Below are 16,201 nucleotides of genomic sequence, written 5' to 3' on the forward strand. Positions count from 1 at the left end.
ACAAATCAATACAATGCAGGTCCCATTGAAGAAAATGTAATACCCATCTGCCACTAAGAGGAAGTAATGAGAATGATGGCAGAAAATCCTCCTGGCAGCAGGTTCAGCCCTGGTTGCTGAGTCCGGTTTTGTCTCGACAGGCACTTACTCAGGGCTGCTTAGGCACAGGCTTTGTATTTGCTCTTCATTTTTCAAATCTTAGCCACTTGCTGTGTATAAAGATTTCCCTAAAGTTCCATTTTAGATATCAAAAAATTAATTTGGCTAGTGAGAGTGATTGCTTAGTGTCTAAATTAGGGGAAGGGACTTTGTTCTCTGCTGCAGCCCCAGTTTGTGCACGCTGATGAGGGAGTATTTTGTGTTAGTTAGTCTAAAGAGGACAAGGCCTTTGGGCATCTGGAGTATCTCCTCGTTTAGCTAAGCCTGATACAATCAGTGTATTTAAAAAAAATCTCTCACAATAATTCTTTTCATTTCTTGCAGTGCTGCTGCTGCTGCTGCTGCTGTTGGTCGTTCTCATCTCTTTTCTCCCTAATCTTGTTCCTATTTGCATTTTTCTGTTTGCTGCAGTTGTAAATCACTTGGTAAACTTTTGTTTATAAAGTTATGAAAAAGCTGAGAAATTGTACCATAAAGCGCTTCGCTGTTCTGCTGTGACCACCATAATGCAATTCATTTTGTTGCCCTATATTGCTGTGGCACTAAAGCATTATTCTAATTAAAAGCAGAAACAGAAAGATTGGGAGGAAGAGAGAAAGAGGACGGCAGACATCAAATTGCCATCCTTCACTGTGCTCTGCTGACATCATGTGACACTCCTCCTTCTTGTTCCAATTACTGTGGAACGTCAACATTCAATATTTACTTCTTGGATATTCATGGGACTTAATTAATCATAGTGATGGGTGCTTTAACACCATCTTAAAGCCAGCAGACCGCAGGACAGAGAGCTCCTCCCACACAGGTTGTGAATCTTTTCCCCCCGTTTTAGGAAAAACAAGGAAGTGGAAAGTATCTTTCTTTCCTTAAATCACTACATACAGGTCAGGAGGGATCGTTGTCAGCTCTTGGAATGTGTTTCCTCTTACTGTTTCGTTTTTACAGCCCAGGATTTGCTTTACAAGAAATGTCGTCAGACTAAAAACACAACGCATTATCAGTACAATGCCATGATTCATGATTGAAATATTTAACACTAAAAACACAGACAGCTTTTGTCTTTGATCGTCAACTAGCAAAACACAACGACAACAATGCAATTAAGGGGGGAAAATTGAATCTTGCACGGTTGTTGGTGCCAGTTTTTCCTGAACTGATGATCTACTGGGACTTTCTCCCATAGTGATCTGTAGGGTTTACAAGAAATGGCCCAGTGAAGAGCATCTCTCCTGCATATGAACGCACAACATGAACCCTCAAGCTGACGGGCTAGTTTCAGAATACCGCTATATTGGCATACTATAGGGCCCTTTGTACCAACTGAGCATTGTTTTAATGTGGCAGCGTGCCCGACCTTGCTGATCCCTTTATGAGCACAGTTTATCTATCTTCTAATGCCTGCTTCCAGCAGGACAATGCGCTATATTATTTTATTAGCCCTTTATTTATCCAGGTAAAAATCTCATTGAGATTAAAAATCTCATTTCCAAGAGAGACCTGGCACCATGGCAGCAAAAATCCAAAACACATGCGGCACATAATAACATAACAACATATCACAGAACTGAGATCATCTCTCAGTGGTTTCTTGAACATGACACTCTACACAAATGACCTTCACAGTCATTGTCATGTGTTGGATGGGGAGATTCTCATCATGAACGTGAGCCGACAAATCTGCAGGAACTGTGTGACACTGTCATGTCGATATGGACCCAAATCTGTTTTTCTGAGGCTTTTCTGAATCTACGCTATGAAGAATTAAGGTCATAATTCTTGGAGTTAAGGCAAAAATTATCTGAGAAACTACTTGACATATTTTTTTTTCTTAAAAAACCCCCCAAACACATTACCTCAACATGCACTTTGGTTTATACTGCATATGTGTCTGTATTTATTTGACCCTGACTCTCAGCTCTGCACACAATTTCCTATGTACCCGGACCCAGTGTATGTGTACAAATGTCACATCTTATCTTTATCTTTATCTTCAAAGTTAAAAATGTCACATTGATTCATTGCTGTAAAGCAATAAACATACGATCTTCTGAGAAGTCTGAATATTTTTTATGGGGCACTGTATGTTCCTGTGACACTGCCTTTTTCATACACGCCTCTGTGAGAGGTGTCTCTCAAATAAGGATACTATTTGTATTATAAGTGCATTAATACTGTACTTCAGTGGAGTATTTGAGTAAACGTGCAAAAAAAGTTACTTTCCACCATGAAGCCTTATCTAGTCTGCGCTCTCATACAGTGGTGCTAGGCAGCATAAGATTAACAGTACCCTAGTGTAAGGGCTTTGGTGAGGGAGAGCCGGGGGGGGGGGGGGGGGGGGCAATCAGTTTTCATACACCCCTAAATGGTTGTAAAACCTCACAGACCCAAATAGCAACAAACAAAATTATGATCGCTGTGAGCGTGAATCCTGTTTCCAGCATTTCATGAAACAAGATTTGTGGTTGAAAGCAGCAATGCTGAAAACACAGACAAAGGGCACGCTTGAGTGAGGCCTTCTTTTCTGTAGCGACTGAGAGCCGTTAACAAGTTTGAACACTGCAGTTTCCTCCCTGCCAAGAGAATAACCAAGACCACAGAGACACAAAAGCCTGTGTTCCTCACTTTCAAATGAAGTTTTTTTTTTCAGATACAAGTTTGTAATTTATTTAACCACAAACGTGAGTGACAGTTTGCACACTGCAGAACTCCAATTTTCTTATTCATTACATCTCGTAGCGTGTGACGTTTCGTGAACCATCTGCTTTTCATCAGACAGTAGAAACACAGGTCAGCATGACTGTGACCGCTGGCAGTAATGTAATAATCAGACAGTGTCTTACATAGGACAAGGCTTCATACGTATCGCTTTGGCCTAAATCAGAAAAAAATTGGAAACAATCCCAGCAACAAATAGAAGAAAAGCAATATCTAACAATAAAATGACTGACACAAATGGTTAGATTACAATTAGATTTCTTTATTTAACTAAATATAGATGGTGCAGTGCTCTGTGTATCCCTTCTGTTCTACAGCAAGTGTCTGGGTTAATTTGGCTGAATACTTTAATGGGGACATATAATTAAGAAGAGTTTGAGAACCATTGCTCCAAATTATTTTTAGCATGTGCCTGTGGAAGAAATAGAAAGTGAATCAACAACAGAATCGACACACCTGCCTACCACCTGAGCCACTATCACCTGCCGCCTGTTTCTTTTCTTTGGCAAAAGCAACACAGAACATTCTTCGCCACGGTGCGGGTGTGCTGTGCATGTCACACTTGAAAATCTGCTCACTTTAATAGTGGAGAAAAGGTTGCGGTCTGTTGCGTGGTTCCTATTATGATTTGATACCTCCTCAAATAAACTGCAGTTAAACTCACATTACACTTAAGCGAAAGAGGATTTGCTGCAAGCTCGAGTTCTGTGTGCTCTGTCCTGATACTGTAAATCCTATTTTGGACTGCTATTTGTCACTGTCATTGTTGTGGTAACAGGTAGAAGTAAGCCGGTTGGGGGTAGTGGAGACGACAAGGACATTTCTTTTTGAAGGGCACTTTAGCGCATAACAACCTCATCCGCTCACCTTTTCCCTCTCCAGCGGGATCTCTTTGTTTTTCCACCCGCAGGCCAAATGCCTTTAAGTTGGGATCTTAACCAGTCTGACTAGTTTGAGCTTGGAGCGCTCAAGCAAATGTAGAACGTGTAGTGCTGTCCAGGTGTTGTACGCTTGACTCATCGCTCTATCCCAATGTGGAAAAAGCTCCCACAGGGCAGCTGCGGGAGGTCTCAGTGCTGTGTTGGCATTTTGTCTTATCAGTACGTTCACACCTTCACGATTACAAGTAAACAGTAATAAAAAAAGACCAAACAAAACATTGCCGCAGTTAAACCCCCAAATTTTTGCTTTTCACTTTTAAGTGGTGGGAATTGTGTGTGTAAAAGCGTGGGAAAGACAAACACACTTACCTCATCCACGGTCAGTGGCATGCATATGCGGTACTCTTTCATCAACATGGTGCTGATACCGGGAGAAGTTTTTTTTTTTGTTTTTTTTTGGGAAGTAAACAGTGGGATCGTGCTTGAGTTTGTCTATCTCAGCTGCCTCGGTTGCATAGTAGACAAACTCAGGCAGGCAACACACCACCACAGTGACCTCTTTTTTCTTTTTTTGGTGACGCTCTTCTTCTTTTGTTTTTGCTGATGTCAGTAAACCGTGGAGTTAAGTCCGGTGTTCTCTGTCAATGAGTGTCTGCAGTTTTCTTACTTTCCCTCCCTCGCTCACTCCTCAGAGCCTCGTCTCTCCCTTCTTGTTTCGCTTCCTCAATTTAATCTCCTGGACTTTTCTTTTTAAACTGCTGTCTCTCACTTTTTTTCTCGCCACTCCCTCCTTTTCTTCCTCTTCTCGGCTGCACCTTCGCTTTGCTGTTTCTCTCTCGCTCTCTCTTTCTTAATTTCTGTTTCTTTTCTTTCTGTTGCAGTGAAAAAGTAGTAATTAGTGCTGAGGTAAGATGTAAACCTACTATCAACAGCTCTGCCTGTCCTTTCCCCTCTGTCCCCGTCTGTGCTTTGTTTAATTCCTCCTCGTGTGTAACCTTGCTGTCTGCTCGGTGCTCCTCCCTTTCCACTCAGCCACACTCTGCTGCTTTCAGTTTCTCACAAATTCCTTTGCGGCTCCCCTCCTTATCTTTTCTTTTTCCCTCTCCCTCCCCCTTCTCCTTCTCTCCCTCTCCCATAGTATCCACTCCCCGCCCACTATACTTTACCAACTCTTCACCTGCATCACCCCCATCCTCCCCTCCCCTCCCTGCCTCAGATCCTTATCTGTTCTTTCTTCTCTGTGGCCAAAACTGCTGTCAGCAATAACACTCGCATCCATATCTGGCATCTGTGCTAGTCCAAATTTGAAGCACATTCCTTAAACTTTTACCCCCAGCTTCCTCCACTCAGGTTATGACAGCACTCAGGTTATATGAATGGCCGACACTGAGGGGTAGCTAGACAGGGCCATTGGTTTAAGTATTACCAAAGCCATGAGAGCTTCCATTAAGCTCAGTGGCAGACCCGCTTACATTGTATTACCTCATGACCTTCAGCTGGGTTTAATTGAATCCGTGTTTGGTCACTGAATAGTGAAATCGAAGCAGTCATAATTTTTCGTCCGTGCCCATCCGTGACCCACAGCCTGCTCTCTTTTTAAATGAGCGAGAACTGACGGTGGTTGCCAAGTCCAACCCCAAAAAGAAATAAGAAAAGCAGGTGTTTTGTTTCTCGGGGTCAATCTGACAGGGGGCAAAACCAATAACCGGCTTCTAGATTCCTCCTCTCAGGTGGAATTTGCCTGCTTTTCTTAGTGTGCCCCGAGACAGGGCCGGAGTGGCTCTGTTCTCCACATGTCTTCGCTATCATCCGCTCTGCAGTGAAAGAGCAGTGAAAACAAATTCCTAGTGGGGTTCGCTCCTATCTTATCAGATCAGTGTTTAGAGAAGGGAAGCCACTTCAGAGAGCTAAGGTGTGCTTTGCTCATCTCTGCCTTGATTTTTTTTTTTTCCCCCCACATTCCACACCGAGCTCTGACAGCACATGCGTTGCTACAGTTTAAAAGGATGATCGCTGGTGACAGATGTGTGCATTCAGCAGTTGATCCAGTTACTTTACTTTGATTATTTAACCGTTGTTTGGGGGTTGTTGGGGAACTGTGGTGAAGAATGGCGGCGCTTTGAGACGATGGATGACACATGTGTTTACTGTAGTCTAGGCTTCTTTGAAAAATTTGAATCAGAGTTGGATGTGTTTACTGCACAGTTCAGTAAACATCATTTCCTGCCATCTCTCTTAAGAGAGACGACAGGAAATGATGGAAAGACATGCAAAAAAATGCCCAATTTAGACTGTATAAATGATAGATATCGCTCCTGGAGTCTGAAAAGTGAAGCCAGCATGAGAGTGTTTTAAAACATGTCTTCTTGGCAATGGCCAGCAGGGGGCGACTCCTTTTGTTGCAAAAAGACCTCTAAAAGAGGTCGACTTTTACAGGCTTAATCATTAGCTTCAGGCTATGGTAAATGCATTTTAAGTTCTTCTTGTTAAAGTTGGAAAGGGAGGCAAATTTATTGGCAAAGGACTTCAACCACAAGCCAACGAGTGTCCGATTTAATGACGGGACTTATTTAGAGGGGACAGCGTGGTTCTGTGGTGGTCCTATTCAGAGCGTAGCTGTTTACTGTCACCAGGGGTGGAGTGGCAGAAACAAGCAGTCTGTGGGCTGCTCTTGCTTGTGCTTTTGTTGGTTAGGCAACACACAGTCCCATGAAAAAGTTGTATTCCCTTCTTTATTTTTTTTGCATGTGTGTCACACAAAGCTATCTAAACCTACCTGGCCCTCTGTGAAAAGTAACTGCCCTCCTCACCCCCAATTGCACCCACCTCTGAATGGCTAAGAGAAAATATAATGAAGGTTTTGGAGTGGCCAAGGCAAAGTCCAGACTTAACTCAGATTGAGATGCTTTGGCGTGACCTTAAACAGGCTGTTCATGCTGGAAAACCCCCCAATGTGGCCGAATTAAAACAATTCTGCAAAGAAGAGTGGGCCAACATTTCCCCACAGTGATGCAAAAGACTCATTGTCAGTTAGGCTTGATTGCAGTTCTTGTTGTCAAGGGTGGCACAACCAGTTATTGCTTTTCACATACAGCCAGGCTGGTTTGGACAGCTTTTCCCTTTAACAAATTAAATCATCATTTAAAAACTTTATTTTTTACTCAGGTTATCTTTGTCTAATATTAAAGTTTGTTTGATATGAAACGTGAAAATGTGGCAAATATATTTTAAAAAATCAATTCAGGGCAAATATTTTTCTTGTACTGCACTGTTCACTGGAGCTGACATCTGTGCTTCTCATACTGTACTTTCAAAGTTTTTCGCACTTTTAACATTCATGGTTTCCAACCAATCACCATTGTTATCCACATCAAGCTTTGCGCTATTGGTTTCCACTAGCACGTCCATGTAAGGTTGCATGTGTATGCTTTATGTAGGTAAATACCCAGGCACAACTGCGAAAGCATAAATTCACCATAATCAGTGGTTTGCTAGTCTTTATTTTATCTCATGTGTGATCAGGATACTTTGCCCAGAGAAAACCATCTAATCCATAACCATTTGCATTTATACTTGATATTAATAAACCTGGAATCAGCTTCAACTGTGATAACATCTCTATAAGCAAATTATTTGGACAAGGCTGGTGGAGTCAAAACACAGTAGCTGCTGCCTGAAGTACAATTCATAGTACTGCATTTTTGGCCATTTGCGTAGGTATTTGTCTATGCAGAGTTAAGGATGCAACCTACACAGACTTGCTTTTATACTTTCCTCCAAAAAACCAAATGTGTTAGCTAGCAGTGATGGTCAAATGATGATTATTTAAAATGTTGGCTGGAACAGGAAGTGAGTAACTACAGTTCACTATGAAAAGCACTACGAGAAGTGTAACCAGTCACCTCATTTGACACTTTTTAAAACTCTGCTTCACTGCACTACAAAAAGGTTTCTTGTCTTTTATGACCCTCTGTGTGTTTTTGTTGAAAGCGACCAACAACAGCACAAATATGAACAAGAATAACCCACAGACCAGTATTTTCTGACCTTGCCCCCTTGTGACGGTAAGCAACATACAAATGATGTTCTGCAAAGAAGTGTGTAGGACCAGTGCACGAGTGTGCCCCTTGAGTAGAGTGCATGCAGGAAGCAGCAAATTCAAGAACTGTTGCCACTCATGTAAAAAAAAAAAATCATGGCGGTTTACTTACTCCTGGAAACGTTTACTGGAAATCTTAAGCAAACAGGGAGGGGTGAAAGTTAAATAACAGCTCAACCTGGAAGCATGTGGTCCCAGTTTATTACGATCACACCAGATTACAATTTAATTCATTCAACCTCCACCTCTGTGGTTTGACTGAGTCAGTACTGGTTAAATCACAGTGCACTGTGTGTGGATTTATAACTGTTTAAAAGGTTGTTTTTGTGCGAGGTCCATTAAATAAGATGCTTCCAACCCCAAGATAACCTTTATCTAATGTATAACCCTTGAATGTGTTCAGAGAAATTTCCCTACACACTTCCAGCTCCCCTGAGCACATTCACATATTTTTACTTGTTTCCATTTTCACTGCCAGTAGCAATGCTAATGTGACATAACAGTAACTGACAGTTGATATAACAACAAGTGGAAACGTAGGATTTAGGATCTTGTGGTCAGACCTGTGTGTTTGCATGTCTCATGGGTTTCATGATGACTGTGGTATTGGAAAAGCAGAGTTTCCACCAGGAAAGTTGAATATTAAATGTTATACTATTACACTAATATTTAATAGCAGAGCTGTGTTGGTGCACTTCTCCAATTGTGGTCTTCATTGTTTGTCATTCTGTTTCTTCATTTTCTCTCTGTGATGCTTGACTGTGTGTGGATGCTCAGGGATGCAAGTAGAGAGGAAATGTCAGCGAAAATATCACTTCGATGGGTGACCATCTCGCTATATTTCCCCTCATTGCATATGTGCTGAACACAGGCCAAGCGACCCCTGACAACCTTGGTTGCTAGGGGGGAAAAAAGTAAAATCCCCAACCGGCTAGTCTGTGAAATCAATTGCTAAAGCCCCAGTCACGCTGCTCAGTGACTCTCTGGCAACCTCTGGTTGCTAGGGAAAAATTTGTACACCCCAACTGGTTGGCGAGTGACTGCTGTTTGCTGGCAGTGAAATTGTTCCAAAGAGGAAGACGGTGCTGCTCCAACATTCTCCGGTCATTTGCCATGGTCGCCACTAGTTTACATGGAAGACGTCACTCGTCTGATTTGTCAGTAGCTTTCTGAGTGGTAGTGAAACTGGCAAGTGTGGCACAAATGTTCACCCATTCGAAGTAAAACTTGTGCTGTTTTGAAATATTGGTTGAGCCAGTGAGGCACCACGTTTATGTTACAGGTAAACATTTGGCCTTGTGTCACTTTTTTTTCAGGTTTCAGCATCATCTTTGCGAACTATTTCACCAGCTTCTACTTCATCAACCAATCAGGGATACAGATTTTTTCCTAGTGACCGGAAGTTGCCGCAGGGTTGTCGATTGATCTCTGGCTTGGTGACTGAGGCTTTACACAGTGTTTTTGAATTTTTAAATATATTTTTGCATGTGGTAGTTGGTCATGCTGCGATTATGTCTACACCATACACTTAAAAGGTTCCTCTTCAGGGTTTCTTCTTCTCTGGATCCTGCAGTGTGGACACCCAAAACAGGAAATAACTTCCAAGGGTTAGGAACTGTGGAAATAACTTGTTTTTTAATTTGATTTAATTTAAATGAATTTGTTTTATATTACAGTATTATGCTTGGAAATAGAATAAACAAAATAAAGTATTGTTTGTTGTATGTATGTTAGAGCACAAGGCTAACTCACTTACATCTGTGATAAACTCTAATTTGTCTTTTAGCACTGATTAATGAAGTTCTTTTGAAGCGTCACAGTACTTGACCTGAGTTTCACCTGACTGAAACATTTTAAAAGATTTCTTCTGGTCAGAGCTGCCCGTCTTTATTTCCTGTCCTGCAGCATGAAGGAGCAGGTGCCAATGAAATTGGAAGGGACTTCATCATCGTGCTCTCGCCTATCAAGTCCCCTCACGTCATTTCATGAAAAATAAATGGGTGCACTTAAAAACTGGTGAGCCGTTCTTTGACCTCCATGTTTCCTGTTCTGATTGTCTTTGTGTGTGTGTGTGTGTGTGTGTGTGTGTGTGTGTGCACTAGGGAGACAATGTGTGTGTGTGTGGCTATGTGAGGACACAATGGTGAGCAGTATGGATCAGTATTAAGCTGAAAAACTGGTGGGCCAGCTGCCATCGCTGCATTACTGGCTCTTCAATCTCTCGGTGTGGTCACAAGACAAGGTCAGAGGTTCTCTGGTGTGTCCCCCACCCCCAGAGCGTGTGAATGATGGACCTCGTGCCCAGGCCAGTTTTAGTAGTGGATTACTGTTTCAAAGAGCTGATACACTGCAGCTTTTTCATCTCAATGTGGGGTGGAAGGTGAGGCTTTAAAATGAGGTTTGACTGGTTTATGAGCTCCGTGTTGTACAGTTACGAAGTGCGGTAAGTACCAGAATCTCTGCATGAGTGTGTCCAGATCCTCTGCCTGCCTTCCTTCTCTCCATTATCACGACAAGCCCGCTGGACGCCTCTGATCTCTGTTTTGGTCCAATCATCAAAAACCTGAAGTATTTAGGTCAGACTTTAGCCTAGCAAAGAGACAAGAGGAGAAAAATAACTGTGAGAAAAATAGAAAGTACACATACCATTAATGCCCTCTGTTCAGAGAGTCTCTCAAAGCAAAAACACCGCCAGATGCAGCCGCACAGCAGACAAAAAGCAGGCTAGTTATTTGTCCTAAAATCTTTGTGCTGTGATGTTATAATGTGTGTTTTTTTTGTGTTGTGCATGTGGGGCCTTTGTATGTTTTTTTTGGTGTCTTGCTCACTCCTCTGTGTTAAGATGTAAGTCTAGTCTTAATCTCCTTGTAGCTGAGTATCAGGCTGGTGCTAAGACATTGATTGGGCTTCCTCCTTAATTGATACCACTGGAGGACCGCCCGCCAGGGAAATGTGGTGTGTGTGTGTGTGTGTGTGTGTGTGTGTGTGTGTGTGTGTGTGTGTGGAGTTTCTGGTGTTTTAGAAGCTAGAAGCGAATTCCCCGGTGACCTCGATGAAACAGAGCGCTCACTTATCCTTATCGAATCCTAATCTTGAAATACATGTGCACACCAGTGAGTAAGATGGCTTCTTATCCAACATCGTTAGGGCTCCAGATATGGTTTCAGGACAAGCCAATGAGTACAGCAGCCCAGCATGATAACTTGGCACAAGAAATTGTATTAGTGTCATCATTAATTCCTCCAAACACTCACACACTTACACATATTGTACCCATATAACAAGTGGTAAATAAATAGAAAAAACAAGTTTCATAGTAAAATGGTAAATGGTCTGTATTTGTAAAGCGCTTTACTTGGTCCTAAGGACCCCAAAGCGCTTTACACTATACACAATCATCCACCCATTCACACACACATTCACACACTGGTGATGGCAAGCTACAGTGTAGCCACAGCCGCCCTGGGGCGCACTGACAGAGGCGAGGCTGCCGGACACTGGTGCCACCGGGCCCTCTGACCACCAACAGTAGGCAACGGGTGAAGTGTCTCGCCCAAGGACACAACGACCGAGACTATCGGAGCCGGGGCTCGAACCGGCAACCTTCCGATTACAAGACGAACGCCCAACTCTTGAGCCACGATCGCCCCAGTAAGGTGTATGTCCACACATGCCACCAGAATACCTTCACTGGCAGTTAGCACTGATTCTACAAGTACACTATATCCTTGTAATAATAACTTTATTAGTTGTTATTACAATGTGATAATAACTGACAATAGAGTTACAAAATGCTTTGCAGTTCAGATTAAAGCTTCACATTGAAGATAAATGAACATGTAAAAAAAATACATACACATAAACACACCCATAATCACCCATATAGACTAAAGTACTGGGTCATGTTCACTTAATTCCAGCATAATACTGTGAAAGGATGCCAGTGTAGCAGCAAGACAGTTTGTGAAGTTCTTTTCCCCTTCTAGATATTCAAAAATCAGCTGCAAGTGGTAAAAGTAAAACCAAAGTAAAATCATTTAGGAAACACAGTAACTCAACCATGAAGTGGCAGACCACATAAAGCTACAGTTGCCGAGTGCTGAGGTATGCGTAAAAGTCACTAACGCTCTGCTGACTCAATAACTGCAGAGCTGCAAACCTCTGGCATTAACATCAGCACAAAACCGTGCACCGAGCGCTTCACATGGCATGGGTTTCCATGGCTCCCTTTAAGTGTAATATGGAGATGGCCCAGTACTTATGTCCATATAGTGTATCACAAAGTCTGTTGGAGGGATGGGAGCACTATTTTACCAAATAATATCCCTTTGGTTTGTTGGTTTCCACTGTTTAACACTTGGATACAAAATCTCCCACAAATGTTCAGATCTGGTAATTGTGCATTATGAATTTTATACTCAACAAAACATTTGGTCACTTCGGGTTCTTTCTAACTTTGTGTTTTCTTTTCATTATTCTTTATGTTTTTAATTGCAGTGCTTTTCTTGTAACGTGTATGCTTTTTTGTTTCCAGTTTGGAATGTGGTGCTTTTTGGCTATTGTAAAGACTTTTGAGACTCTAGTGGGTTAAAAGTGTTGTATAAGTAAACATTGCATGCTTGCTTTCTATGGATGGGTACATTCCTATCCCGGAAGACTTCACTCCCATCAGGATAGGAATGTTTCATCAAAGGATGAAGGTGAAACTGTTCCTTCTAAAGGCACAAACACACCACCAAAATGTCCACACAACACGACAAAGATGACCAATCCCCTCCCTGCAGGGGTGAAGTGACTGTTAGCATTCGCCTTTAATTTATAACCCATTTGCATTTATGTTATCACACACAGGCTTCTCCTTTAAAATCAAGTATTGAGACTACAATTAGATTTATGTGTATAAAAAAAAGAATAATTAATTTGCAGCTTTACTCCTTGTCCATGAACTCAGCAGTATAGATTGAATTGCGCACATTCAGTCTATACATTGCTGAAAGTATTTTCCCCAATGAATTATGGATGTTATTTGAAAATGTTCAGTGTTCTTAAATGTCATCATTAAGCAGAACAAGGAGCAGCATCACCAGCTCATATCCACAGAGGAGAGCGAAAATGTGTTTTTGTCTCTGCAGAGTTTGTGTGCGTGTGAAGAAAAAGATAAAAGATCCAGATCTATTCTATAGCTTGCATTATTCCTTTGTGTATTTGTGAGTCAGAGAGAGGAGGGTGGGGGGAGGAGAGACAATTCTTATGTGCATTGGAGGCAGCCAGAAGCTAGTGTGTATCTAAAGGCGTTCAGAGCAGGGATGATCAGAGGTTGCGAGCCCAACACATTCATCAGGGCTCTCCACAGGGACAGAAGTTAAGGCATGCCACTGAGACGAATAAAAATGCTGCGGACCAAAAAGAAATGAAATAATTTATTCCAGGAATGGAGTGGAGGGGATTTGGAGACAAGTGTGTGTGGAAGGGGAAGGGCAAGGGAATGGATTAAGGCTGCGTTCAGTGTCTGCATGAGATAGAGGCTAGCGCTGTGGCCCTGCACTTTTTCCTATTCCACACACTGCTCTGAAAGGAAATTCAATTGCCACTTTCCCTCACTTTCTGCTGGGTTTGTGGGACAGAGAGAAAGGGAGAGAGGGATGGACTCAATGACTGAATGCAAAGTAAAAGCACGCATATAGAGTAATTTGCAAGGTGGGGGAATTTACAGAAAGATGAAAAGGCATCTCGAGCTTTATTAAAGACATGACAATGCTCTATGGCCCTTGCACATTACTCTACCAAACCCCTTCTCCAGTGTCTGTTTATCGCATGTAACCAGCCCCCCTTCATGCAATTTTACGCTCAATTTTATAGCATATAGTCTCACCAGTACTATACAATTTAGTGGTTTCTTAACAACTGTTGAATGCAGCACTGTGTGGAAATTTCAGTGTATTCCCTGTGGCTCAAGATCTGTTTGTTTAATGACATCTATGCCAGATGGAGGAACTTACCAGTCACACTGAGCGAAAACAACCGGATATTTAAGAAGAAAAAAAAAATAAAGCAACAAAAACAATAAAACTGAATGTGAATTGGTGAACAAGGCGAAGAAAATATTTTACCAGAGGATCAGCCCTCAAATACTGCAAGGTGTTTGAGGGCTGATCCTCTGTCATGTGGCCTGCATGAACATGCCAAATTCAATTTCAGGTAGAGTACACTGCCAGTCTAAACCACTCCTCTGAAACACTAAGCCTTCTCACTACTCCTCAATCTCTCACTGCTTGTGGTATTCCCCCATCTTGGATATACATTATGGCATGCCTATGTTTCAGTAGAAATAACTGTCTTGCTGCAGAACATATCAAAGATATCCAAACCTGTAGTCTATGTAATAAACTGCAGTTTGAATTAGCTGAGGTTAGATTCCAGTCATTTATTTGCCTGTGTGTCTGCAGGTGCTGAAAGGAGGTTGGGTTGTTAACGTCCTCCTTCTAGCATTGATTAAACCCCTAAAAACTCATTACATATTCTTTTCCATAAAATTATCCTTTCACGGGGGTGGTTGTGGCTCAGGTGGTCAAGCACGTTGTCCACTAATACTAGGGTTAGCGTTTTGGTCCCTGACCATCGGGAGGCACTGGCTTGTGTTAGTGTGTGGGGGGGAGTGTGAATGGGTAAATGAGAAATATATTTTAAAGGGCTACAAAAGCATGGCTTATTCACAATTTAAAAAGCTTTAATTGCAACAATAATCTTTTGCTTCATGAAGTATAGTGTGTATATATTCCGGCAGCCTCTCTTTCTGCATTGTAAAGCTCCACTGTTGTGTGGTGTGCAGTTTTAAAGTGCTTTGTAAAACCTAGTTAAGGTTATAAAGAGCTACAGCAGAGCTGAAATTGAAAAAAAAAATACATAGACGTCATGAGCTCTGGAGCTGACTAATGGCCACTAATACATTGCTTGTGCTGAAAAGTTCATTCTGCAGGTTAATACTGATTCACTAGCTTTGTTACAAGTGAAACCTAAGGCGGACTGAATTGGATGCAAACCCCTGAGACTGAAAATGGATGCAGTGTGAAAAATTTGCAGGTGCAGATCTGATGTCTCCTCTTGGTGTTGTTCCCACATCATTTTTAATAATGTTGGTCCAGGATTAATATTGCAACTGAAAAGTCACATTGTTGTGATGTCATAGCTTCGAAATGTGGAGGACAAAGAAAAAAAATGCCTTTGCTTATATAAAACAATGTTTTGGAACAAATGGTAAGTATTTAGGTGTTTTCTTCATTCTTTTATAAAATATAATAAATATATTATACTAACTTAGGTTTGCTATTATTATTAGCCAAATTTTGGTTACCCGTGCTGGTTTGCTAGTGATTGTTTTTTATAGCAATAGCTAATTGGCTAATGCTAACTCAATGGTCAGACAATATCACTGGTCAGTAGCAATGCTGATCTTGGACGAGCTTTATTAAGATGATGGGTATATTAGATCAGATTTGTCGTTTTGTCCTGCAGTTTTCGGGTTATCCTTGGGGGAAATTTTAGACGCAGTTCTATTTTTTGGTTTTCCTTTAAAATAGTTTTTCACGTGCCAAAATGAGCATTCCACCTAATGTCAACAATATTGCTAGCATTAGCTGATAACTACCAGCTCTAACCTCTTACTCCTGCTTTCACAAAGAACACAATGGCTGTGGAGAAATATGTCAGCCAATTGTCAGCTTAATATAATGCAATTTCATTAGTGAGAGTTTGGTGGTGGCATGTTCACTAAAGCTTTTACTTTTACTTTTGGCTGCTGCCTTCTCACAACAGGTCGCCATAGCAGGTAGTTTCAGCTTACTCAGACACCCTACCCGATGCAACCCATAAGGTGATTCGTGTCACCGGCTGGTATTGAACCAGCAGCCTTTTTCTTGCTAAGTAGATGTACATGACTACATGAGTTTACATAATTCTCTAACTGTTCTAAAATTCACGGTTGTGTATCCTAGCTGTCACAGGGTGAAAGAAAGGGTGCTCCCTGGGCAGGTTACAGAACAGGGAGCGAGTCATTCAAACTCACATTTACACCTGCAGACATTTCATCACAAACTGTAACCTAACATGCACATCTTTGGACAAGGGGAGGAAGCCGGAGTACCCAAAGAGGACCCAAACAGGTAAACTCCACACAAACGCCAGCCGGATTCCAGATTTGAACCAGGAACGCTCTTGCTGGGAGGCAACAGTACTAACCGTTGCACAACTGGGCTTCCCAGTAATATAACTCACCCCTAATGTTATTTTATTAAAAATACTAATTGGTAAAAATTATGTTATAATGTTCAAACAATTCACCACCTGGCAC

The 16,201-nt window shown here is 41.8% G+C and overlaps 1 protein-coding gene across 4 annotated transcripts in view; it reads right to left on the minus strand.

Annotated features, from left to right (window-relative positions):
• Positions 1–16,201, minus strand: part of pitpnc1b (phosphatidylinositol transfer protein cytoplasmic 1b) — a 38,764-nt gene that overhangs the window by 15,120 nt on the left and 7,443 nt on the right. For 2 of the 4 annotated variants that reach the window (XM_084943317.1, XM_084943318.1), the window contains exon 2: positions 10,306–10,443. In XM_084943317.1, coding sequence (XP_084799443.1) covers positions 10,306–10,410 — 105 coding nt within the window. In that variant the 5' untranslated portion in view covers positions 10,411–10,443. Of the gene's footprint in view, positions 1–4,124; positions 4,815–10,305; positions 10,444–16,201 lie in introns of those variants that run through there. The other 2 variants (XM_084943320.1, XM_084943319.1) reach the window with 2 other exon arrangements.

Source organism: Perissodus microlepis, chromosome 11 (assembly GCF_051167445.1).
Source record: "Perissodus microlepis isolate ML-2025 ecotype Zambia chromosome 11, ASM5116744v1, whole genome shotgun sequence".
Lineage (NCBI taxonomy): Eukaryota > Metazoa > Chordata > Actinopteri > Cichliformes > Cichlidae > Perissodus > Perissodus microlepis.